At 45.8% G+C, this 25,599-nt stretch overlaps 2 protein-coding genes across 3 annotated transcripts; one reads left to right on the forward strand and one right to left on the reverse strand.

The window, feature by feature from the left end:
• The first annotated feature begins 1,449 nt into the window (after positions 1–1,449).
• LOC136488832 (F-box/LRR-repeat protein 13-like) lies at positions 1,450–2,898 on the forward strand. The gene is made up of 3 exons (XM_066485637.1): positions 1,450–2,322; positions 2,422–2,577; positions 2,700–2,898. The coding sequence occupies exons 1-3, from the start codon at positions 1,492–1,494 to the stop codon at positions 2,763–2,765; spliced, it is 1,053 nt and encodes a 350-aa protein (XP_066341734.1). The 5' UTR covers positions 1,450–1,491; the 3' UTR covers positions 2,766–2,898.
• A 3,775-nt stretch (positions 2,899–6,673) lies between these two features.
• LOC136488841 (uncharacterized) lies at positions 6,674–10,544 on the reverse strand. Of its 2 annotated transcripts, XM_066485648.1 has the most exons (4): positions 10,499–10,538; positions 8,121–8,437; positions 7,964–8,036; positions 6,674–6,782 (listed from the first exon to the last, which is right to left on the reverse strand). In XM_066485648.1, exons 2-4 carry the CDS (start codon positions 8,433–8,435, stop codon positions 6,778–6,780), a joined length of 393 nt encoding a protein of 130 aa, XP_066341745.1. In that variant the 5' UTR covers positions 8,436–8,437; positions 10,499–10,538; the 3' UTR covers positions 6,674–6,777. The 2 variants fall into 2 exon arrangements, with proteins under 2 accessions (XP_066341745.1, XP_066341741.1); XM_066485644.1 differs by lacking the exons at positions 6,674–6,782; positions 7,964–8,036; positions 8,121–8,437 and adding exons at positions 8,686–9,336; positions 9,419–9,919 and having other exon boundaries at positions 10,499–10,544.
• Between the last annotated feature and the right edge of the window lie 15,055 nt (positions 10,545–25,599).

The raw sequence follows: 25,599 nt of genomic DNA on the forward strand, positions 1-25,599 counted from the left end.
ATTATACGTATTTCATCTCTTTTTTTAAGTTGTGTACATGTACTTGGAGACCTGAAGGGACTCTTTTGCCCTTCTGCTGTTACGTACAGGGTCTGGGGTGCGGGTCACGTTGGTTGGCCGGTGGCTGGCCTTGTTGGCTCGCCTGGGCTGGCTGGCCGCCGCATGGGCAGTAACATGTAATAATTCACAGATTAATATATAATAAAAATTAACAAAAATGAGACATGTAATAACATGTAATAGATAAAACCATAAATTTAGCACAAATGAGTTCATCTCATAAATCCATGATTTTAGCTTAAATAAGTTCATCTCACAAAACCATAGTGTTGTTCTAAACGAGTCCCATCTCATATCAAATAAAGCATTAGTTTACATCTCGTCATATATTCGATCATTCATCCAATATATAGCCTTCTCTTTGGTGTCATCTTTTTTGATGCAACCGTAGTAGACATCCTGACGGGACTAGTGGTGTTGGTTTGTAAAGAGGTGCCCTCTCCTAACATGAGCGCAAGCTGGCTACACAGAAATATGGTAAATGTGTTAATATTCATTACCTTCTAGTGACCCTTCCTGGACTATCTCGTAGTATTTCTTCTCTAGTTAGCCTCTGTGGGGTGCTAAGTTCTCTTGGCACAACTTTATTTACATTCTTATTAGGTTGCTTCCGCTTCCTACAAGTAAAATAAATAAATTAATAATGACATGTTGATTCAAGTTTTTGATAAAGAAAATCAATACTTACCTCTTTTTTTGCTGTCTATTGAGTGGGCACTTGGCACTAGCTTGCCTGTGACCTTTTTCACCAGTATTTCTTGCAAGTCATAGGTCCCTCTAATCATCTTATTTTCCTTTGCATCGGTTGCATGTGACCTTTTTCACCGCATTTCTTACATGGCTTACCAGTGTGCTGTCGTTCAAAACAAGTACATGTCCTTTGGTTTAACTTGACAATATGCCTCTCAACTTTCCTGCTATGGTCCCACACCTCTGCACTCCAATTACCAGTTGGTACAATTTTCATGTGGCCCAAACCTCTAGTATTTGCCTTTAGCTGAAGCATAATAGCCGGAAGTATCCTGTCTTCAGGTAGCCTGTATGCAATATTTCTTCTCTTGTTCCATAATATCGTGATCATTTCTCTAATCTTATCAGCAAGGTCAACAACAGGTAAGTCTTTATGGTCTCTAATCCAGTTATTAAATGACTCTGCAATATTACTAGTTGTGTAGTCATATTTAATTTAATTTCTGGATGTGACACTCTTTTAAGCGTCTTTATTAAAAAAAAAAGCTATGGTTATGGTTTGGGCACACTGCAGCAGGCTCTAATCGGCCTGACCTGCTGATGTCAATGGGCTGGGCTGGATACTCCACGACGGATACAGTTTCTCAAAAAAAAAAAAAAACATGACCGTTTTGAGTCGACTGAATGAACTGTTCCAATTCCAACTCTCCCTCGCGGGCCGCCGCCACGCCGCCGCCCGCCATGGAAGAGGACGACCACATCAGCCGCCTCCCCGATGCCGTCCTCGGCGAGATCGTCTCCCTCCTACGCACCAAGGAAGGCGGCCGCACGCAGGCCATCGCCTCCCGGTGGTGCCACATCTGGCGCTCCGCACCCCTCAACCTCGACCTCCACAACCGGGCCCCTAGCGAGCGCCGCATCCCGCTGGCCCAGATCTCCGGCATCCTCTCCTCACACCGGGGCCCCGGCCGACGCTTCTCCATCCCCAGGCACTACTTCGAGAACGACGCCCACCCCGCCGCCACGCTCGACGCCTGGCTCGGCACCCCCGCCCTCGACGGCCTCCAGGAGCTCGACTTCCACTACGGCTCTTGGCACACGCGTCAGGGGAGCCCGGCGCGGCCGCTGCCTGAATCGGCGCGCCGTTTCTTGTCCACCCTTCGCGTCGCCAGCTTCGGCCACTGCACTTTCCCAGATGAAAACGGCCTCATCTTTCCGCTTCTCAAGCAGCTGAGCCTTATGCACGTCAAAATTTCCGAGAACTCTCTGTATGCCCTGCTCGCTGGTTGCCCTCTCTTGCAGAGCTTGATGCTAACTCAGAGCTTTGGCTGCTCTCGCATCAGGATTGTGTCCCGAACCCTTAGGAGCATCGGTGTACATGCTTCTTGGGGAGACACCATGTTAGACCAGTTCACCATCGAGGATGCACCCTTTCTAGAAAGATTCCTTCTTCTTGATCTTTGGTTTCCCAAAAAAATGGTCATCTCAGTAGTCTCAGCTCCGAGACTGAAGATTTTGGGCCAGCTGCATATTAAAAGCCCCAGACTGGAGTTCGGCACCTCAGTTTTTATGGTACTGTCTCTGCATCCTTGGCACTCTCACATTCCTGGGTGAGGAGATCTAGTTAGCTTTGCCCTCAGTATCTATTTATTTCGTGCTTAATTAATGCAGGGATCTGATGTTGTTAACTCGACAACGATGCTGCCCAGTATGAGAGTTCTAGCTTTAACACAAAACAACTTTAGTTTGGATGAGGTCATTGCCTTCATGAAATGCTTTCCCTGCTTGGAGAACTTGTACATCAAGATGTCAACAGCTTATGGCCAGGTGACTAAACATACTCCGTAATAGAGCTTCCATCTGCATTATTTTCTCAGCTATTACTATTGCATCGATTCTTGTTCTAAAGTTAGGTTGTCACCATTTTTATATTACTTCTGCCTTTTCAGTTAACAAAGACAAAGGTGACAAATGCATGGCGTCAGAAATATCCGGAACCTTATTGGTACCCTTGACATTCGTCTAAAGAAAATTGTGTTGTCAACCTATCTAGGAAAGAATGCGCATGTTAAGTTTGTTGAGTTCTTTGTATTGAATGCTAGAGTCCTCGAATCAATGGTGCTCCAAGTAGATGTTAGTAATTATCATAACAAAGCATGGATTGAAAGACAACAGACATTGCTCCAGATCGAAGAGAGAGCTTCAAGGGGTGCGCGGTTTGATTTTGTGTCTCATTCTAGTCGGCCTGTATCTTGTGAACATATCTGGTATGAGCAAGTACATGATTTGTCAAAAGCTGACCCATTTGTAGGGTTTGACTACTGGGCCACCGGTTAGGCTATACTGTTTTACAGAAACCTGATTAGCCACTTGTTTGCTTGTGTTTTCACATTAAGGCATCTCTGTTCCTAATATTGTAATTTGTCAACAGACTAAGTGCTATATTTTGGTTTACCGTCCAAGTGTTTGTTGAGTATTTCTTGGTAGGAACATTTGTGGTATTATTGGTAACATTTGTGCTTTAAAGAGAAATTTGTTATAAGAACATGAGAGTATTATTCAGAAGCTAGTCATGTTCCATGCATTGTATCAAGTTGAGTATTTGTGGTATTTAGTAATAATTTCTCTCAAGTATACTTGCTTTGCATTTATATGTAACATGAGGAGTCTCACCTATTTATGCATATCTCTCCTTTCTTTTCTGCCATTTCTAAATGGGGAGCAGTGGTTATGTACTGATGTTACATGTTGAATTCGCATGCTCTGTTTGTTTTTAATGTCCAGATTTCTGTGCATGTGTTTTCATATAAAGAGATACAAAGGCATTGACTAGATTTAGGGGTAGGGTGGGAATGATCGCCACTTGCAGACACATGGTGAGGAATTCACCTTCATAACATGATAAGCAACGTCCTTGAGGGTGGCCCGATCTTCACGACAGTAGGTCACGAATCAAAGATAACTTGCTGCCAACAGCGGAGTAACTAGCTTTATACCTGACAAAGGTTGGATGCGACCAAGCGACGGGGAGAGAGGCACCGAAACCGCAAAGACTTCGACTTGATCTCTGAACGACCGCATTGCCACAATCCGGTGCTAATCCACACAAAACGGTGCAGCCGTACTGGAAACCGTAGAGCACGAACTAGGGGAACCCAGAGGGATCACTTCACAAGTCCAAGAAGAACAAGGAAGAACAAAAGGTTTGAGTAAGGCACTCAGCAGCTCGGTTGCAATATGAGGGGTTTATCAATTCATCTAAGGCCTACTTTGGCAGCACTGGTGAACTAACCCTGGGAAAAGAGCCACGCGTGATGATTTTTTTGGACAACTGATTCCCGCCACAATTCTGGGGAGATATCCATGCGGGGGGAGTTTTCCCGTGATACTGTTTGGCATCCCACTGTGAGGACTGAGGATTCACAAGAGCAAGAGTTCAGCTGATGCTGATTGGTTTCTTTGTCACCATTGAAGAATTGAAAACAATATCTAAAAAAATCATAAAAATCAAGAAAAAACAGAAAAAGTTAAATAATATAAGAAATTCATCACAGATCAATGTTAGAACCACAGAACCATGAAAATATCCAGAATAAGTCTCTATACAAATACATATATATTTCAAATCTGAAATCATGTCTAACTATCATCTGAAATCTAGTGAAAGCCAAGTCGAATAAGTCTCTATACAAATACATAAAAATTATGGTTCAACTCCTTTCATAAGTAGTGTCCGAGAGAAAAAAAAGAACTCCTTTGCATAAGCTTCTCACATAGGCACTGGAGCTAGTAAAAACATTTTTCTTCTCAAATCATGCATTTGCTTCCACACCAAAAACCCTGCAGATAAACAAGGAAAAACATTAGTAGCTTAGAGACATACCTAAAGTAAACTAATCTAGTGCTGCTAGGATACATCAACTTGAACCAAGGGTAAACATGTGGCATGCCATAGCAAATATTGTCCACACCAAAAACCCTGCATGATGAAGTTAATCTTCCACGCATATTGTAATGGCATATGCAATCTCCTGGTACTTGGCTACTTGCCTTTTGGTTTGGAGCTCAATGTGGTCCGTGCTAAGATTACCAGCTTTGCCCAAGGTGGCTCTGCTGGCTCTAGCAAAAGACCAAAAGTGCTTGCATGGGTACCAAATTGGATGATGGTTCCAGCTACATGTGGCTTTAAGAGCCTGAGGATTTTAAGGATGGACAAACTTTGTTGTTGCACCCAACTCCCTGACGGTCTGTGTCAGCTCCCTAGTTTGGAGACTCTGGCCATTAACAACGCACCTACCATCAGGAGTGTTGGGCCTGAGTTCCAGTCACCCTCCTCCCTGGCAGTGGGTGGAGGTATAGACGTCATTGCTAGATCAGTAGTAACATTTCCTAATCTGACATTTCTTCGTCTGGATGGCTTGTGCGAATGGGAGGAGTTGGACTGGGAGGAGGAGAGCGAGAGTGAGACTACAGAAGCTATGGCCATGCCTGCTCTCAAGGAGCTCATAATTCTTAGCTGCAAGCTAACTTGTCTTCCACCAGGGCTCATCTAAAACCAGAGTATGTCAAGGGGCTGGTTTTTTGTGTAGTTCACTAGGCTAAACCTGATAATAATGTGAGCTAACAATGGAGATGGGCAATACCATTGCCAGTTTGTCACTGATCTTCGTCTCGGCAATTGTAGACAAAAATTGGATGTACTAGCAGAAGTAGTAGAAATTATTTCATCAGTAATTAGCCACCTGTGTATGATAGTACGAACTAAGCAAGATTGATATTACAAATCATTTGTACCTTTTCCGAAGTATAGTATAGTTGAAAAGTATATATACCCGCTAGTGTTTGGTTGAATTTCATGCCATGTCCGCATGTCACATTATTACTGGCTCATTAAGCATGACGACTCAACATACAGTAAATGCTTTAATTACTCCATGTATAGCACTGCTTTGCTGATGCAAGTAATGACAGGCTTAAGAAATAAAGGATTATTGAAAGTGCCTTGAGTCAGCCCTGCGATGACACACTGACCTAGATGCTTACAGTTACCTAAGTTTAATGACATAAAAGAAATTCTAAGTTGCAGACTAAGTTGGCTTCAATTGTGTGGTCAGTTTTACCAAACGAATCCTTAGAGTATTATATATTAAAATAAAACAACAGCAGGAAAGATCAATTAATTTGAGGATGGTCACAGATTAGTGTCAACAATTGTAGTCAATATCAAACTGTAAGTAGACTGCATGATCATCTAAAAATCTTATTCACTGAAAGTAATCAATATCTAAAAATCAGTACATGCTAACACAGTCAAACAGTAGATGATAACTCAGTTAACTGAAAGTCATTTAAATGTAAACAGGAAAAGATATGTACTGAATTAATCACAGAAACGGATATGAACTAGTTATAGTTAGCAGTACTATCAGAGTTAAACAGTAGATGCATTGGAAACTTGATCTACAGGCTATCACTCTGAAAACTTTAAACATCTCTGAAAACTTGATCTACAGACTATGACAGTACTATCACAGTTAGCAGTACTATCACTCTGAAAACTTTACACATCTCATAGCTGCCAATTCATGACTCTGCCAATACTTCACATTGGAGCCATATCAATTTCCAGATAGAAGGGCTAATTCAAATAATATACCTGATATCTTCTCAATTCAAATATTGTCTCTGCCAATATTGCCTCCACCAACATTGCCTCCACAGATAGCACTGCAAGTAAGCACAAGGAAAAGCATTAGCAGCTAAGTCATACCAAAGTAAACTAATCCAGTGGCAGCCAAGCATTACCTAATCTGCTGTTTGAGCCAAATCAAATGAACATTTTTGTTTTTTATTTTCATGAATACCTCCCTGTCAATCTTAGATTTGAAGATATTCATAGCATACGCCTTCTCCACATTAGTAAGTTCCATTGCATCAACTTCATCGAGACACTTGTCGACTGAAAATGCTTCGTCTTGTTTCTTCTTTTCATTGAGTGCTTCCATTGTTTTACTTGTTTGCATCTTCTTAAACTGCACAAAACCATCAATAGCAGCACCAATGTGACTTTGCTTACGCTTTCTCCCACCACTGGTTCCTTGCACAGAATCTTGATTGGAAGGTGCAGACTGAGCTTCATTGCGTGCACTTAGACGTCTAGCCCATCAAAAGTAGCACCTGGACTTGTGCTATTAGACACTGCAACAGGAGCAACTGGAGCAACTGGAGCAGCTGGAGCAGCCAGAGCAGCCGGAGCAGCTAGAGCAGCAATAGGAACAAGAGGAGTAGGCTGCAAGTGCTCAGTTGATGTGAAGTTTAGATCTCCTGTAGCAACACTTCCTATGCAAAAAAATAGGAGTTTTATATGTTTACTCCTTGGGTTTTGTAATGCTGGCTCAAGAACTGCCTATTTTCATTCTTTATTTCACTGCAGGTGGATTCTTGTTTAGCTCTTCTTATGATAAAACTATCAATGTGTGGTCACTGCGGGTATGAACCTGTTCCTATTCTGTCTTGATAATTTTTCAATTGGTTATCATTCTTGAAATAAGATAACTTGCTCCTGCCATGAGAAATCACAGTATATGTCCGTAATTATTTACTGCAAGGCATCATAATTCTTTGCTCCAACCCCATGTATACATTGTGAATAGCTCAATGTACAGTAAACAGGAAATAAAGGACTGATGGGAACAGACATTGCGAATAGCTCAATGCACAGTAAACGTGAGATCAAGGATTGACGGAAATAGACATTGTGAAGAGCTCAACGCGAGATGAAGAATGATGGAAAGAGAGAAAGCCCTCCTCATGATTAATAAGAAAAAACAGTTAAGATAGGGTTTTGTAATAAGGGGTGGATATTAACGAAGAGATACATTTTCTTCAAATCCTTTAGGACTAGAATACACTAAAAAGCACAATCTATGTTTTTTAATAAAAAAAGACAAATATTACTATAAGTGTTGCTTGAACACTCTCTGATTGAAGCATTACTATAAAAAGCCTAGCCAGCTGCAGCTCCTAGTACGACAGTAGCAATTCTATTCATTTTGCTGCAGTCGTATATACAGATTATCAAAAGTAGTTCTAGCAGTAGCACACTCAGGACAGTAAAGTGATGATTTGGTTCAAGGAAATGAGTTGGTTGTTTCTGATATACTGGTTATGCAAATGCTGATATAACCTTAGAGAGAAGTTTCAAATAACATACTAGCATACAATGACGTACAGTCTTCATATAAAGGAAACGGCTTCTTCTGGAACCTAGCCATTTTTCCATTATCCTATTTAATACCAAGACAACAGCATAGTTAGTACTTGCAACCAGAATATGGCAACAATTTTTTGGTTCAGTGAAAAAATCTTACATTGATCAGTTTCTTCCATTTTTCCGGTTCCGCAATGACCATGGCCAATGAGTCATTCCAACCAACACCACTATCCTTTAACGCTACATGTATCGCCTTCCAGCTGCCCTTTAGCTCCTTTTCCTTCTCTTGTAGCTGCTGCTTTATGAAGCATGCTAAAGGATACATTTGGGTAAACTTCTCTGAGATACTTCTCCAACCATCTCCACTCCATCCATTCTGACCCCTGAACAAGGGGATGTTCACATGGTCCCTCATAATGTCAACAAGCCCTTTCTCATATCTAGAGTTCCATGTAGCCCTTGCCTTCGACATTGCTACAAGAAATAATTACAGAAATACATAACTCATAAAATATTATAGAATGTATTGGAGAATTTATTACAGAATATTGCATCACACAGAAATACATAACTCATAACATATTATAGAATATATTGGAGAATTTATTATAGAATGTTGCATCACATAATGTATTACAGAAATACATAACTCATAACTCATAAATTACATTCCAAACACTACTATCCTACACATTGTAGGCAACCCACATCTGATGGGCTATCTAGTCTCGTAGGGTATTTCCATGGTTTGATTCCATCTCACTTGGGTAGTTAGTGTCTCCCTCTGGCATGTCGACATAATTTGATGGGTTGATATTATCAGGTAGGATGTCTAGCCACTCTTCACTCCCATTCAACCCTCTAATGATGTTGTGAAACACAGCAGCAGCTGCTGGAATCATAACTTGAGATTCAATTGGGTAATGTGTCCCCACTTTTAGAATTGGAAACCGCTTTTTGAGAACCCCAAAGGCCCTCTCAATGTGATTTCGAAGAATCGCATGCCGATGATTGAACAATTCCTTGTAGTTGGCATATGCATTTCCCCTCTGGCCATGTCTTCTGAACTCACTGAGATGATACTTAACTCCTCGGTAGGGAGCAAGGAATGATGGTGTGTTTGCATATCCACCGTCTACAAGATAGAATTTGCCTGCTGGCACAGTAAATTCCTTGCCAAGAGCAGACCGCAACACTCCTGCATCAGATGTGGATCCTTCCCAACCAGATGAGATGAAAGTGAACTTCAAGTCGAAGTCACAGGCAAACATAACATTCTGCGATAGTGTCCCCTTCCTATTTCTATAGAGACTGGCCTTGTCTTGTCCAATTGTGATTGGGACATGTGTACCATCGATAGCGCCGATGCAGTTCTGCAGGTAAGAAAATTTACTAAAAAATTGGATTGTATTTAGGAATGGTATTAAGGAAAGTGTACTGTATGTATTAACCGACCTGAAAGAATGGCATAAATCTAGGGTCACATGTAATCTTCATGTGTGTGTGGCTTGAATTCAGAAGTCTGATGAATTTTTGGGTTAATGTTGGAATGATATTGAAGACATCATATATTTTCCTATGCACTGTCTCACCACTATGTTGAAACTCCTTTAGCCTCTCTGTGCTTGCATTATGAGAGAGCATGAACATAAAAAGACCAAGTTGCTCCTCAATCTTCATACCACATGTGTCACGCAGCAAGTTCTCGGCCCTGAGAAAGTTTGCTATAGCTCTAAATATTTCAGCCTCCATCCTAAATTCTTCCTTGCACCAATTCTCGTGTCCTTCGAGAATCTCTTTAACCTTTTTAGCACCAGGAAGAGAAGAGGTATGCTCAGGTGTTTTCTCTTCGTCGAGAAAGGGCATTACAGCAGGGAGAAGAATAAAGAATAGCTCCTCATCTTCTTCTTCCTCTTCCAACAAAAAATTTCTAGCAAGCTCTTCCCAAGAAGCCATCTAGTGTTCCATATATGAAATTATATTATTACATATATATAAAATAAAAGGCACAAGGCCAATACTCAAGCACAGCAAGTCACAAGTGTCATATGTAATAAACTCAAGCACATCACAGAAAATAAACTTCAACTATCACTACCCCAGCTGAGTGATGAGCTGCTCAAGTCTGAAACCCAGAACCAGAAGCCAGTCCCTTCAGCAGCTCCATGATTAACTAGTGGGCGAAAAACATTTACAAGGCTACATGCAGCATCTCAAGTCTACATGGACCCTAACTAACTTTGCCTAGCAGCTAGCTAATTACTGTACCTTTGGATAACTAATCACAAGGCTACATGCATCATCTCATCCATACCACAAAGTTCTCTGTACAAAATCACCAACAACTCACATAGTAGCATCAAGAAGTATTAAAAGTCTAAAAAAGTGGAGAAAACATCTAATCAGACAGCAGCACCTAATCATCTAGGCAGCACCTACTCATCCAGGCATGCATGCATTCAATTTTTTTTAGAACATGACTGACAACAAAAACGACAGCCAAATTAGGAAAAAACAACAGTGGGGGGAACTAACCTGACACCAGTGTCACCCCGTCCCAAGACGCAGCAGAAAATCACTCCTACAAAAGCATCATGCCCTCATTAGTCGAAGGCTCTGACCCTAAGGTTGACTGTTGTAATTGACAAAGTGATTAGTCCTTTCCAAACAGCATTTATACCAGGAAGGAACATCTTAGAAGGTGTGGTGATTTTGCAAGAGGTTTTGCATGAGTTGAGATATAGTAAGCACAAGATTTTCAATTTAACTTAGGGATAAAATTATAGCAACCAGTAAGATTAAAATTTCAAAGTCAGAACTTAGATTCATTGTGTCATAAGATATGGCTGCAAGAAGAGCTACTATAGTTTAAGCCAAGGTTTCAACTAAATGCATAATGAAGAATCACAGAGATGCCATGCAAAGAACAAAACTATATGTGATGTGAATAGAAAAATATATAGATATGTAATTGATAAGTTTATCATATCTAGATAGGGACACATATCTATTATACTAATTGTGTTATAAAATGAAATCTGATGGTTAGATCGTTTTGCTGGACAGAACGACATTATAGCAACCTACCTCAAGCAAACTTAGAAGAGCTATCAAGGGTTGGGGGCAGAACTATGACAGTTATCAAAAGAAACTCAAGAAAGATATTATGAAGAGAATAACTACATTAGATGAATAGAGTAACTCAAGAACTTTGGCACGAATAGAATGGACTGAGAGGTATGAATTAGAGAAATCATTACAACAAATCTTGGCTAATGAGGAGATACAGTGGCAAAGAAGGGGAGGTGAGAAATGGATTCTGGCAGGGGACTCTAACTTCAGTTACTTTCACAAATGTGCTAATGGCAGAAGAAGGAAGATGCAGATTACTATGCTGGAAGTGGATGGGCAGGAAACAGTGGATCCCCAGTGTCTGAGAACCCACATCACAGATTATTATAAAATGTTGTTTGGAAGTGTTGAGGTGGCAGATATGCATCTAGATGCAGATTTATGGCCCACCAGCCAGCAGATCCAGGAAACTGACAATGAGTTCTTGACCAGACCTTTTCCTAATCTTTTCAGAATTGCGTCACATCCAGATTTAGAGGTGGCCAAGGCTTGTGTGAATCGTCAGTGGCATATAGAGTTCAGGTGACAGCTGAATGACATCTTGGTTGAGGAATGGGTTCCCTTCTAGATCTCTTGAATGATATTCAACTGTATGAAGGCAAAGATGAGGTTTTCTGGTGCCTGGAAAGAACCAAGAAATATACTTCTAGATCGTTGTATAGATTAATGACATATGGAGGCGCTGTGGACCGTTGTATGATGACAGTATGGCAATGCAATATTCCTTTGAAGGTGAAGATCTTTCTATGGATGGCAGTACATGACCGTATACAATGTGGAGTTCAACTGAAGAAGAAAAAGTGGACAGGGCCCGAAGAATGTTTCATGTGCGGCAAATTGGAAACTTCTGACCATATCCTATTCCGATGCCCCATAGATGTGTTCCCTGGACTTTCCTGAGAGATTGTTTGGGTTGGGATGTGTCCCTAGTTAGTTGACTCCTGGGTTTGCTCCTCTAAACTTGCATGATTGCCACAGCTAAGCCCCCATAAACTTGAAAAACTAGGTGCTCAGCTCCTAAATAAACTGCATTCTATTTTCTCTACTGCAATGGGATAAAAGAAATGCATCAGTCACCATGCAGAAAATTGCTACTGCAGTGATCGGTTACTATACTAGTCTGCATGCTAGAAAATAGCAAGACTACCAAACGTCCCAACCAGTGTATGTCTGGACCGTTATAAGCATGCATATAGTTGTTGTGCAATGCTAGAAAAAAATCCATCACGACATGCCATCCTATTCTATTGCAATGGTGTTCTGAACACAGAAACCAGCTCACCAGTTGGATCTTTAAGCTACATGAAGCAATTGAGTTCTATTTTCACATCAATTTTCACATCACAAACAAGAAACCATAGAATCACAAACAAGAAACCATAGATCTACAAGAAGGGGTGTGAGATGCGGACATAAGACTAACATGTAGAGGCAGAGGTTGTGTCGTGTTGCTGGCGACGTCGGTGTTTCTCGCGGATGACACAATGGCTCACCAGATCTTGCGACGAGGCCGGTCAATCATGGAGTAGTGGTGGAGCCGTCGTGGTCGGGTGGGCGGGCGGCGGATGAAGAGTTGTGCGAGTGGTCGCGATTCATGAGCGGATGCATAGGGCAGAGTGGGGAGGAAGATGCGGCCATCCACAATCCCAAGATCCACAGGAAACGTGTGAGGATAGGATCAGGAACCCTAGATGCGGTGTAGGGAGATGCAAGTGGAAGCGAGCTCACCTACGGAGACGTAGATGCTGGTGCCGCAAGGTGATGGCGACGAAGGAGAAGTCAAGGCCGGAGGAGCCGAGGCGATGACGGAGAGTCGAGGCAAGGCCGGAGGAGCCGAGGCGATGACGGAGAGTCGAGTCGAGGTGAGGCCGGAGAGTTGAGGCGAGGCCGGAGGAGCCAAGGCGATGACGGAGAGTCGAGGCGAGGCCGGAGGAGCCGAGGCGACGACGGAGAGTCGAGTCGAGGCGGAGGGTCGCGAGAGGGAAAGGGAAGGGAATGACGCCCCGTGTCTGGAGGCCAGGCAGGTTTCCCCATCAAAACCCGGCTCCCGCGGGGCCGAAACACCCATGCGGAGAGCTTCCAAATGGACTCAATCTGCGACGCGTGGGAAATTACCGCGTGGGTTTCTAGACCCGGGAAAACGACGGGACCCCCGCGGGGAAAGCTGCTTCCAAAGTAGGCCTAAAGGTTCCTAATAGCTTAGAGGCAGGGGATGTTTATACTAGGAACAACCCTCCTAGTTGTGTGTGAAGACGAAATGGAGTTTCTAAAGATAGGTTATGTGAAAGGTTACCACGAGATGGATTCCCGAAGTGGTCTCGCGTGACTGTTGGCCTCCTGAGCAATCTCCACTAATCTAGCCATAACTCCTTATTGAGAAGTCCAAATGACGAACCGTTTGTTAGGTGTGAAATTAGACTCGAAGAGTTTTCCAGCCATGTGCAACATGCACCACGAAACTTTGTAGATTGGTACAGTTTTGCACTGGAATTTGGACCAACATTCTGTCCTGGGAAGAATGTTGACCTTCTGAGCAATCTTCACTAATCTGCTCATATCTCAGCATTGGGAAGTCCAAAGTACTTGGAACTTGTGCCATTGGAAACTAGACTTGATAAGCTTTCCAAATTGTCCTCATGCGCCTACAAAGCTTCACGGAGTTGAGAGTTATGAATATTTTCTTTTCAGCTGGTCCGTTTTTCACTGTACTGGTCCGATTTGATGGTCTATTTTTCACTGTGCTGATCAGATCTGATGGTCTGTTTTTCTTGGTGCTAGTACGATGTAGAGTATCATCCTCCTCTTTAGTTGTATACCTAAGTACAACCAAAGTAGAACACTTAGGTAGTATAATATTCTCATGTATATTAAAGTTAATTTCAGCTAGGAGTGAGTTCACCTCTTTTTGGAGTAGATTTGCATGGCTACGCATAATTGGCCCTTCATACACTTGTTTATGTGAAACTTGAGCAAGCGGTGGCATGTCCTCATCATGACAAGTCTCAGATAATCTCAGATTCTAGGCGGTATTAAATGATGCAATTTTGTGGGTTAGTTATATGTAGTTTTCTAGGATGATTTTTTTTTTTGAAGAATCAGAAGGAGCCAAAGGCTCCTACTGCAAATGCATTAATAAACAAAGAGTGTAATTACAAACGTCCCAGGAGAGGGGAGGGATAAAAGAAAAAGAAGAAAGAGGATTAGGGGACAGCAAGAGTGGAAAAAGATCCACAAGATTACAAATTGGAATTGATCCATGATTCTAGAGAAGGAGCAATTCTAGCTTTACATCTATGCAGAAGCAACAGAGTCTCCACTGTCAAATGCCTTTTGCAATCTTGCACCGAAGGATTCATGTTTGTGAAGATGACATCATTTCTTGTTATCCAAATTGCCCAACAGAGAAGGATGAAGATGTCCAGGGAAAATTCAACCTTTAGTAGAGATTTCCAGGCTTGAAAATTTTGTTGAATTGAGAGCTGATCAGCAAAGTGAAAATCCATCAAACTCCAACAGTCCTTGGCAAAAGGACAGTAGAAGAGCAGATGCATGACTGTTTCCCCTGTGGAGTTATGACAAAGGACACATTGGTAATCATCTAGATGCATTCCTCGTCTTCTAATCATGTTCCTAGTGCTCAGCCTATCAATAAGAGCCAGCCAGAATTTTTTTTTGTGTTTTCCTTGGCAAGAGGTTTTCCACAACCATCTGAAAATTGGATCAGCATGTGAGTGACCTGTGAGTGTTTTATAGTCTTTGGAGGAAGAAAACTGAGCAGAGCCCCAAATGTAAACCCAATTGACATTCATTTCATTGAGTGCTGTTGTTGAAAATTCCAGCTGAAGTTCTTGAAGTTGGTTATAAGCCTCTACTGACAATGGCAGGTTGAAAAGGTCATGAAGAGTAGCAGTACCATGTGCCTTGCTTAAACTTATCAATTTGTTTTTTTGCAAAGGAGTACAATTCTGGAAATTGAAGCTTTCTTATTTGACTATTCCAGATATCATCCCAAAGTAAACAAGTTTGTCCATTATATATCACCACACTGGCCATTCCTTTATATTTATCAACCAGTTTCAAGACATCCCTCCACCAGAAGGACCCTTTTGGGGCAATTGCATTTGGCAGCCTTCCATTTCAATAATGCTTGTCCCAGACTAACTCTACCCAAGGTAAATTACACTTGTTGAAGAACTTGTGCAAATGTTTCAATAGCTGAGCCTCATTGTGAGTTTGCAGATTAAGAACACCCAAGCCTCCTTCTTCTTTAGGAATGCAGACTTGTCGGGGACCAATACTAGGGTACCCGAAGAAGAGGAGTTGATACCCATCAATGCTAATTCATCAGAGCAATCAATAACGCGACTACATTTCCCAGTGGGCCCCGCCTCATCCAAACCACCAAGGCCGTAGGCTCCGTTTCGTCCGATCGTCTGACCCCCGAGGGTTGGGAATGCCTCAGCCTGACTCCCGAGGGATGGTTCCACCTCGCCCGACATCTAAGAGCTGGCTCCACCTCGCCCGACCCCTGAGGGTTGGCTTCGCCTTGCCCGACATCTGAGGGTTGTCTTCGCCTCGCCCGACCCCCGAGGGGTGGCTCCGCCTCGCCCAATGTCTATGGGCTGGCTCCGCTTCGCCCAACCCCCGAGGGTTGGCTCCACCTCGCCCCACGTCTACGGGCTGGCTCCGCTTCGCCCGACCCCCGAGGGTTGGCTCCGCCTCGCCCCACGTCTACGGGCTGGCTCCGCCTCACCCGACGTCTGCGCACGACTCCTTCCTAATGACGCACCCAGATAAGGTTGGGCACTCAAGTCAACCGCAATACCGAGGACCATACCCTGCACGCCTATAGGAAAGTACCATCAGGATATGACAAGAAGGGCGCTTTAAGACCTTCCAGGCATGTCAGAGCCCAAACAATGTTGTAGGTGCCGACATTTGTCTTACAGTGTTGTGGGCGCCACCATTTGCCCTCGGGCGCGGATCCTGACGGAAGCTCACGACAACCACTACGGTCCAAGAGAAAACTCGCATCACCTACAGTAACGGACGTGCGGTCACTACGCCGTTTGCTCCCCTATATGGTCACGGATCAGCACCCTGGTCCGCCACGCCGCCCGTTGTGGCAGGATGGGACATGACAACTTGCTAACAAATGCCATGACATGACATCGTCAGCGGACAGATGCCCAACATGGCCCTATCAGGATCAGCGGACATGCACCCAGCATGGAGCTATCTCTGGCGCCGCCTGCCATGTCAGCGGCCCGCACAAAGGAAAAGGAAGACCCGACATCTTTGAAGGACCTCCTTTGCCTCTGGTTTTTCTTCTTTCTCCCATCTGTAATTTCTGCTCTCCCTTGGCTTATAAAAGGGAAGGTAGGGCACCCCACTAAGGGGATCGATTCAACACATCACATATCACATCACACATAGCTGAGCAGGATCCAAGCTTTCAGCACCCATTCGTCCTTTCTATCAGAGACTTGGGACCTATCCCTCTCTCGCCCGTTTGTAACACCTACTACGAACTTTTCAGTGCTAATAACACAAGCAGCAGCCATAAACTGGAGGTAGGGACATTTTGCCCGAACCAGTATAAACCTTGTGTCTTTTAGCACATCATCTGGGTCAGACACACAATAACACAAATTTACTCGTTGGTGTTTACTCAAAACACCAATAGTTGGCGCTCCAGGTAGGGGTTCTTTGCGCGTTCTGACATTAATATCAGGCCATGGATGGCTAGCCATGGAATCAGCTGGGTCCTAGGTGCACACATGCACTTCGGGGACCTAGACTTCATTGTCATGGTGGAGGGAGAACTAGCGCGGGCACCCATCATCGTTCAACCCTTTCACTCCGCTGGCCTCGACGCTATCACCAAGATGCTCGAGGAGCTATGGCTTACCAGGGGAGAGCCATTCTCCCAAGAATACATTATCTGGAGCGCCTTGACGATGCTCCCGTTCGATCTCTACAACACCATAGAGACCATTGGCCACCTTCTGGCCCAGCGCATGATCCTATCTCCCATGAACAACGAGTTCATGGGGGTGATCGAACACATCGCAGAACCTTTCCGTGACCTCCTCATAGAGGAATCAAAGTCGCCCTCTGGCTCTGACTCTAGCAGGGGGAGCCATTACCCCTCTTGTGAATGCTTCATGATGGGTACCCCTGAGGGACACGTCGAAAGCGTCCCCGAGGAGGAGGCTACCCCAGCGAACGACCTCGACAACGAGGCCGAGGGGGAGACAGCGGCCCCACCTCGCATGAGGGTGGAGTAGCTAAAAGCCTGACACTGATAGATCGAGGAAGCGTGACTCTAGCTTGAGCAGGAATGCGCGGAGCTCGATCGAGAGACCGAGCGCCATAGAGACGGTGGGCGCGCACGCGCCATGGCCTACGATGTGAACTAGAGGATCATCGCCAATGATGAAGCCCTCTCTTGCTTTGCCTAGGCAAGACAGAACATCATTGCTACAGCGGCCTTGCTCTATGGTCTTCTAGAGGCCGCGACACCCAAGGATCATTGGGCCCACCATGAGATTCACGGGTTGCTCGAGCGTGCAGTGGCGCAGCAGGCTGAGAGCTCGTTGTCTTGGCAACGCGAGCTCGATGCTAGCCAGCACATGCTCTCGAAGCGCCCTGGCAGGGATGCATCGGTCCACCAGGAGCCGCAAGGCCATGGGCGGCGCACCACGATCCCGGTGTGTTAGTGTCTCAGCTGCAACCGCAACGCATGCAACACCCTCGATGCCCGCAAGCGTACCTACGACGGCTCAAGAGAGGGAGCTAGCCGCGGCTATCACCCTCATCACGATAGGCACTACGACAGCGGCGAGGACCGAAGCTCGAGCCCCGGTGTGCCGAGGCGTTAGGCCTTTCGCCGACACATCCTCAATGCTGCCTTTTTCGCCAAGGTACCGACCATCAACCAACATCCTGAAGTACTCTAGGGAGACGAACCCCAGACTATGGCTTGAGGATTATCGGCTTGCCTACCAAGCCGGTGGAGCCGATAATGATGACTTCATTATTCGCAACCTCCCATTGTTCTTGGCCAATTCAGCACAAACACGGTTGGAACACCTTCCGTCCAACATAATCCAAAGTTGGGCGGACCTAAAGGAGATCTTCGTGGGAAACTTCTAGGGCACATACAAGCACCCTAGAAACCTATGGGACCTCAAGAACTGCCAGCAGAAGGTCGGAGAAACCCTCTATGGGTACATCTGATGCTTCTCTCGGCAATGCAACGAACTACCTAACATCATCGACGCCGACGTTATAGGAGCTTTCCTATCTAGAACCACCTGCGAGTCCCTGGTTCACAAGCTGGGATGCAAGGGCCCGCTAACCACCAAGGAACTCCTAGGCATCGCCACCAACCATGCCTCGGGAAAAGAAGCAGTCGGAGCAATCTTCGATCGCCTCAATGGCAAGGCGAGGCAAGATGAGGACACCGGCTGTTGACAAAATATGGTCGGTAGTCTACTTAGGGGTATGCCCAAGGTAGTAGATTGTCGACAGACAGATGCGCAAGCCACAAACAAGATGGTGACGCAAGACAGACATGAGGTTTTATCCAGGTTCGGCCGCCAAGAAGGCGTAATACCTACGTCCCGCGTCTGATTGTATTGCTGTATGTCAATGAGAGATGTTTTTAGAGGGGTCCCCTGCCCGCCTTATATAGTCCGGGGGCAGGGTTATAGATCTAGAAACTAATCCTAGCCAGTTACAATTGCCATAGGTGGCCGGATAAGGATTCCTATTCTAACCGACCAGGATCTTGCTTGATCTCCAAATCTGCCTTGACTCCTTGCGCGGGACTCTGAACAGGTTGGCCAGGCCACGCGTCGTCTTCCAGTGGACTAGACCCCCTGATCTGGGCCGGCCCAAGCATAGCCATAAGGGTATAGGGGTTAATACCCCCACAGCTAGTCCCCGAGCACCATGTATTATGCTGCGACACGCCATTGGATCTCCTTCGACTAATGCGATCCGTCTTCATGTCATCTTCAACTGATTGAAACATTGACCAATCAAATGCGCCAGCATTCTGATCAGAACTGAGAGTAGTAGACCACGATTATAGCCGATGATTTCGGTTGTCCGAAGAATGCATGGTGCTCTTAAAGAAAAAAGAAAAATATTTCTTTCCTTATCAAGTGTGCCCACTTGTATTTCTGATAAGAAATGTAAGTGACCCTTGGACAGTAGTAATCTTGACAATTTCCAAAGTGTAGGGGTCGATAAAATAAACACATTCACTGCATGGTGAAGTGTGCCCACTTAGTCCCCGAGCCTAGTAGTAGGTGACGTAGGCACATGGTGCTAGGGTCTAAAAAGAATTTCCACTGAAGTTAAGAATCCAGTCATCGTAAAATCAATACGAGATGCACCAGCAGGTGCATCGTACCAATGTAGTCCTCGAGCTTGCTGGAAGGAGAAGTATAAGCCTTGTAGCATGGTCCAAATAAATGCCTCTCGACTATATGTGAGTACATGTCACATGTAGCCGAGGAGAACAGTCGACGAGCATTCTTTGGAACAATCCCCAAGCATGGTAGTGGTCAGAGCAGTCCTCGAGCATGGTAGTGGTCGGAGAAGTCCTCGAGCACAGTAGTGGTCTAGGCAGTCCCCGAGCATGGTAGTGGTCTGGGTAGTCCCCGAGCACGGTAGTGGTCGGAGCAGTCCCCGAGCACGGTAGTGGTCTGGGTAGCCCCTACGCACAGTAGTGGTCTGGATAGTCCCCGAGCACAACAGTGGTGTGGACCATCCCTGAGCACGAGACATGCAGCGAAGAAACGAATGCCGCTTGCACTATTATTTTGTGTATTTATTTATGTTCTTACGCTGTCAAGTCCAATCTGACACGTCTGGTCAAAAAAGCAGACGGGTATAGCACGTCATACTACCTTCTTGTCCTTTCAAGCAAACAGTCGCTTGGCACCTGTAAGGAGGTGCGTCAGTGTGGGCCCTCTCACACTAGCAACGAAGAGGCGCATATACTGATAACGAAGGGGCGCATATAGTGGCATAGATCTCGAGGTTGTGAAAACAACGGTCTATGGCGCATGCGCACGTCTCCCAAGAATATTGGGCAGACAAAACGATGGAACTCTTGGTTATTTATAATATAGATCTAGTAAGTTACTTTTTACCGATCCCCATTACCATTCGCCGCCGCAGCCTTCTTCTTCCTCTTGCCAACCCTAATACCTCCGAAATCATCACCAATCACCCCTCCATCGTATCCACCTCCATCAGCAAGGGCAGATTCATGGCGAAGAGTGACGTCCAGAAGAAAGCCGGAGTCATGGCGAAGGAGTGGTGGAAGTCAAGAAGCAACGAGCAGACCATCGAAGACCTCATCATCATGGGAGTACTCCACAACAAGGCACTCGTAGGATGGCACATGTCAGAAGGAGAAGGGTACCCCGATCCACAACCAGGTGAGATTGTGGTTTTTGAAGATTTCTTCAAGCGAGGTTTAGGGTTCCAGTGCACCCTTTCCTTCAGGGGCTCTATTTGTATTACGAGATTGGGATTTGCAATCTACATCCCAACTCGATTCTTCTTGTCTCCACCTTCATTCATCTTTGCGAAGCATATGGTGGCTTCTAGCCCCATTTCGACTTCTTTCGCCATCTTTTCTGTCTGCGGAAGAAAGGAAGCGGCGGCTCGAAGATAGCCGGAGGTGTGTACCTCAATCTGCATGACGGGATGAAGGCCTAGTACTTGCACTGCCATTGGAACACATCGCTGGATGACTGGTACAAGAAGTGGTTCTACATCCGTGAAGAGCCGAACACGATCACACTGTGTGACGTGGGATTCATTCCGGAGAAGAACAGCTGGTCAGAAATGCCCGAGCACCTACAACTAGTGTTTTTGTAAACGCTAAACGGTAAACAGTCGGTCACCTACCGTTTAGCCATTATTCGGGCAAAACGTCCCATTAAACGGGCTAAACGGCCAATTAAACAGGGTAAACGGGTGATTAAACAGAAACGGCGCACCACCGTGTAGCGTTTACACGGTGTTTAAATGGGCTAAACGACCATTTAGGCGAACAGTGCCTGCAATAGATCCAAGAACTACTTGGGATGATCCCGTGGAGGAAACTAGATGGTCCGAGCGTGGTCAGAAACTTCATCAGCCGAAGGATCCAGCCTTGCTAGAGGAGGGTACATCCTGACTACGAGTACCAGGGTAGCGTAGATCCAACAAGGACCAGGCAAGAGGTGCTTGACAAGGTCAAAGTTAAAGCCAGAATTGGAGAGCTATTTAACTTAGCTGATCCAAATTATGTCAGATTGAGCAACATCGAGCACGCTTTCAAGCTCGCCCGACCTCCCCCAAAGGTAAATCATTCTATCTTGTACCCATAGTTTTATGTTGTAACAAAAACTTACTGTGTTATCTCCTTTATGTTTCCCAGATTAATGGTAGAGATAGAGCAACAATGTTCATGTCTCCATCCCCTGGTGTAGATTGGCCGCAAGTTGCCGGCCCAACCTCCCAGACCAGCGCCGGGATCAAAGGCGTCGACTGGGCCGTGCTCGGAGTTGGGGAGGAGGCAGCGGCCAGAGCTGCTGGTAAGCGGCCGGCGGCCAGCAAGTGTCGTCAGGCGATCTTCACATTGTCAGACGATGAAACAGAGGATGCAGACATCTTTCGACTCATCCCTCAAAAGAGGAGGAGGCAACTGGAGCTGATGGATCAAGGTGGCTCGTTCGTGCTAGTGGGACCCACATCGCCAACCACTAAAGTGCAGAGGACAAGCGGCAAAGGGGTCGAGCATCAAGCCCTAGCGCCAGTGCTGGTCGTAGAGGGAAACCAGGTGGCACCCATAGAGCACGTGGAGCAAGCACGGCCAAAGAGATGCGCCTTTGCCACATCATTCCACGCTTCCAAGCTGTAAGTATTTGTAACCTTGATGTAAGCTTACAATTTAAATTGAATATTGTCATCTTCTAAACTTATCTCGGATATATTAGGTCGGCGTCCACCAAAAATCCCGACCAACTAGCCGGGTGCGGCATGGCTCCGCCAGCAATGTCAAAGAAAACTGCCCAGCAGCCGGCTATGGAGGAACCTATAGTAGAAAGTTCGCCAGAGCCTCAGTAGACGAGCGGCTAGACGACAGTCCCCGAGCAGGTGGTCGAGGGGAGAGCCGAGCCAAGTACAGGTGCTCCGAGCACTAACCCTGCTGAGGGGACACGTCAGCGCCAAGGGTAACAGACCAAACTGAGCAGCAGCAACCGGAGGTGGCACAGAGCACGTTTGCCGATGCTACGGCCTGTGGGAAGTCCATAGTGATCGCAGAGGCTGCAAACTCTAGACCAGTGCCGCTACCCGAACAAGAGGCCAAAGAGGACAAAGTAGAGGAGGTCCTGGGCTGTCCCCAGGACAAGCGACAACATGTATATGTGTCGCGCTGGTGGAACGACCAATGGGTTATGCATGAGGAAATCCTAGAGGTCGAAGAGACCATGAAAGTTGAATGAGCAGTAAAACGTCTGGTGATGGAAGTCCAGGTATGTTTTGCTTGACCACTTGATCCTGCTATCCAGTCAAACTGTCTGACTTAACTTTTTTACATGCAGGACTTAATGAAGACCGCAAGGTACCAAAAGAAGTGCTTCGACCAGATTGAGGGGATCATAGCAAGCAATAAAGAACTGGCGGCCGAGGTGGAATGCTTGTGCCACCAACTTGAAGCCGCCAACCAGGAGAAGACAGAGCAAGAGGCACAGAACCAGAACCTGGTCGTCCAGCTCAGTAACAAAGAGCAGGAAAAAACAAGTAAGTTGTCACTTTATCACAACAAGTGCATGACACGTGTTGTTGCATTGTTGGTAGTAACAGCTGTAGGGCAGGCTTAGAAGCTAAAGTAGTCTGTCTCCAATAGGAGAATAGCCGTGTGGCCATAGAGTGTGGTCGCCTGAAGGAGGACAACAAGAAACTGGCGCATGACCAGTCGCAACTCCGAGACCGCACAACCAAGATGAAGGAGGAACTGAAAAGTAAGTGTTCTAGACCACCTTGCTCACTCTGTTGCCCGCCTTATCTTGTCGTGGCGTGACATTTTAATGTCTTGTGCGGTTTGCAGTTTTAAAAGTCAATGCCAAGAAGCATCTGGAAACCGTGATGAAAGATCGTGACGGCTGGAAGGCGCGATGCCTAGAGATCACCGAGGATTGGGACACTTGGAAGAACCGGTGCCAGGAAGTGGCAACTGGCATTCTACCCATCCTCAACCTTATCGACCCAGTGCTTACAGAGGAAGTGCCAAGGACGCCACAGCTCAAACTGGTCGAGAGATGCCGAAAGGCATGGGGATGGTTCCAAGAGTTCATGAAGGAGGCGGGTGAGTACACAGGTGCACATGTGCTAAGCATGGTGCATGCCCACTACCCCTAATCGATCTCAAATGCCTAGAGGCTGGGTACCCGAAGGAGGTAGATCCAGACAAGGCTAAAGAGCTTCGGATGACCTAGCTGGACCTATCTTCAAAGATAATTGGCGACATTAACCTGTGTGGAGGTGGGACAGCACCTGTATAGGGTATGCCATTAACAAGTCAGCTGGAAACGCCATCAGTTGCGAGCCAACTGGTGAAGCCTGCGGTCTCGACCAGCCAAGCATTGGCGGGGCCATCCTCTTCAGCTCGACCAGTACAAGAGTCCCCGAGACTCGAGCAGAATGTCGGAAGCAGCGAGCAGTAGGTGCTGCGTGCCCCGACCAGCCAACAGGATAGGCTAGAGCTATAGAAGAAGGACGTAGTTGTGTTATTGTAAACTTGGGCCTCTTCAGGCAAGCTTGTAATAATGTAACTGTATATCATCATAAGCTTGTTTGTTTTGTATAAAACGTATTTAAGCTTGAAGCTCGTGTTGGTGTAACTAAGTGAGAACATGTTAGCGTTCTGTTTAGTTGTACCAGTTTACTCGACACGTCATCCTAAAAAGTTTGTACGGCCCTGATTTGCCATGTGGTCGGAGTGTGAGGTGCGTGACCTGTGCACATGTAGATGCGGACAAGTCAAACCAGGGGGGACCTACCGATCACCTGTAGCGTAGAGAGCGAATCCCGTGCATGCGTTGGGAGGAACCGGAGACAGGGCCTGCTCCGAAAACCCAGGAAGGAATGGTGGTCGGCTTTGATCGGCTAAGTTAGAATAACCGTAAAATTCGAAGTGACACATTAGAGTGGTCGAAGAAATCATAATAGCTTTATTGAATTAAATCAAAAGTACAAGAAGAGTACATATCTTAGTAGTTAAGCATAGAAACGCCTAAGCTTGTCGATGTGCCATGAATTGGGTACGTCCGTACCATCCAGGTGAGCTAACCTGTAAGACGTTGGTCGTGTGACTTCCTTAATCATGAAGGGCCCTTCCCATGGAGTTGCGAGTTTGTGGACACTAGCCTGGTTCATCTTCCACTTCAGGACCAGGTCCCCGACCACGAAGAACCGCTCTTTAACGTTCTTGTTGTAGTACATGCGCAAAACAGCAAGGTATTTGGCTGTACGTACGCAAGAACCGAGCCGCTTCTCTTCTACACTATTCACTTCTAGCTCCCGCACTTCATTGACCTTGCCTTTGTCGAAGTTCTCTACCCATGCTGATCTGAAAGCTATATCTGCTGGGAGGACTGCCTCAGCGCCGTAAACCATAAAGTATGGTGAGACGCCAGTGTTACGACTAGGCTAAGTTCTGAGGCCCCAAACCACGGCTGGTAACTCTTTGAGCCATCTTCCAGGAGCTTTGTCATTTTCTCTGTACATCCTCTTCTTCAATGCATCCAAAATCATACCATTTGCCCGCTCGACCTGTCCATTAGCTCTAGGGTGCACCACCGAGACATATTTTACTACTATGCTCCTTTTATCGCAGAAGTCCCAAAAAGTGTTCCCAGTGAACTGAGTACCCAGATCAGTGATGATGCTGTTGGGTATGCCGAAGCAGTGGATGACCTAGTCGAGGAACATGATAGCCTTTTCTGAGGATGCCTGTACCAGAGGCATGTACTCTATCCACTTAGAAAATTTGTCGATCAGCACAAAGACACATGTAAATTTCCTAGGAGCCGGTTTGAAGGGCCCGATCATATCCAGTCCCCAGCATGCGAAGGGCCAAGAGGCTGGTATTGTCTGGATCTCATGTGCTAGTATGTGGATTCTCTTGGCGAAGAACTGACAACCCTCACAGTGGCGGACTAGCTTCTCTACATCGGCTACCGCTGACGGCCAATAGAACCCTGCTCGGAAAGCCTTACCGACCAGCATTCTCGAGGTCGCGTGGTTACCGCAGGAGCCAGAATGGATTTGGTCTAGGAGATGTTCGCCATCCTCCTAGGTTATACACTTCATCAAGATTTCCTCCTTTGCGTTCTTGCGCCATAACTTGCCATCGACGAGCAGATACTGCTTACTGCGATGCATCAGGCGCTTGTTTTCTGTCCAATCAGTGTAACCACTGCCATCTG

The sequence above is a fragment of the Miscanthus floridulus genome, chromosome 1, assembly GCF_019320115.1.
Source record: "Miscanthus floridulus cultivar M001 chromosome 1, ASM1932011v1, whole genome shotgun sequence".
In the NCBI taxonomy this organism is placed as follows: Eukaryota; Viridiplantae; Streptophyta; class Magnoliopsida; order Poales; family Poaceae; genus Miscanthus; species Miscanthus floridulus.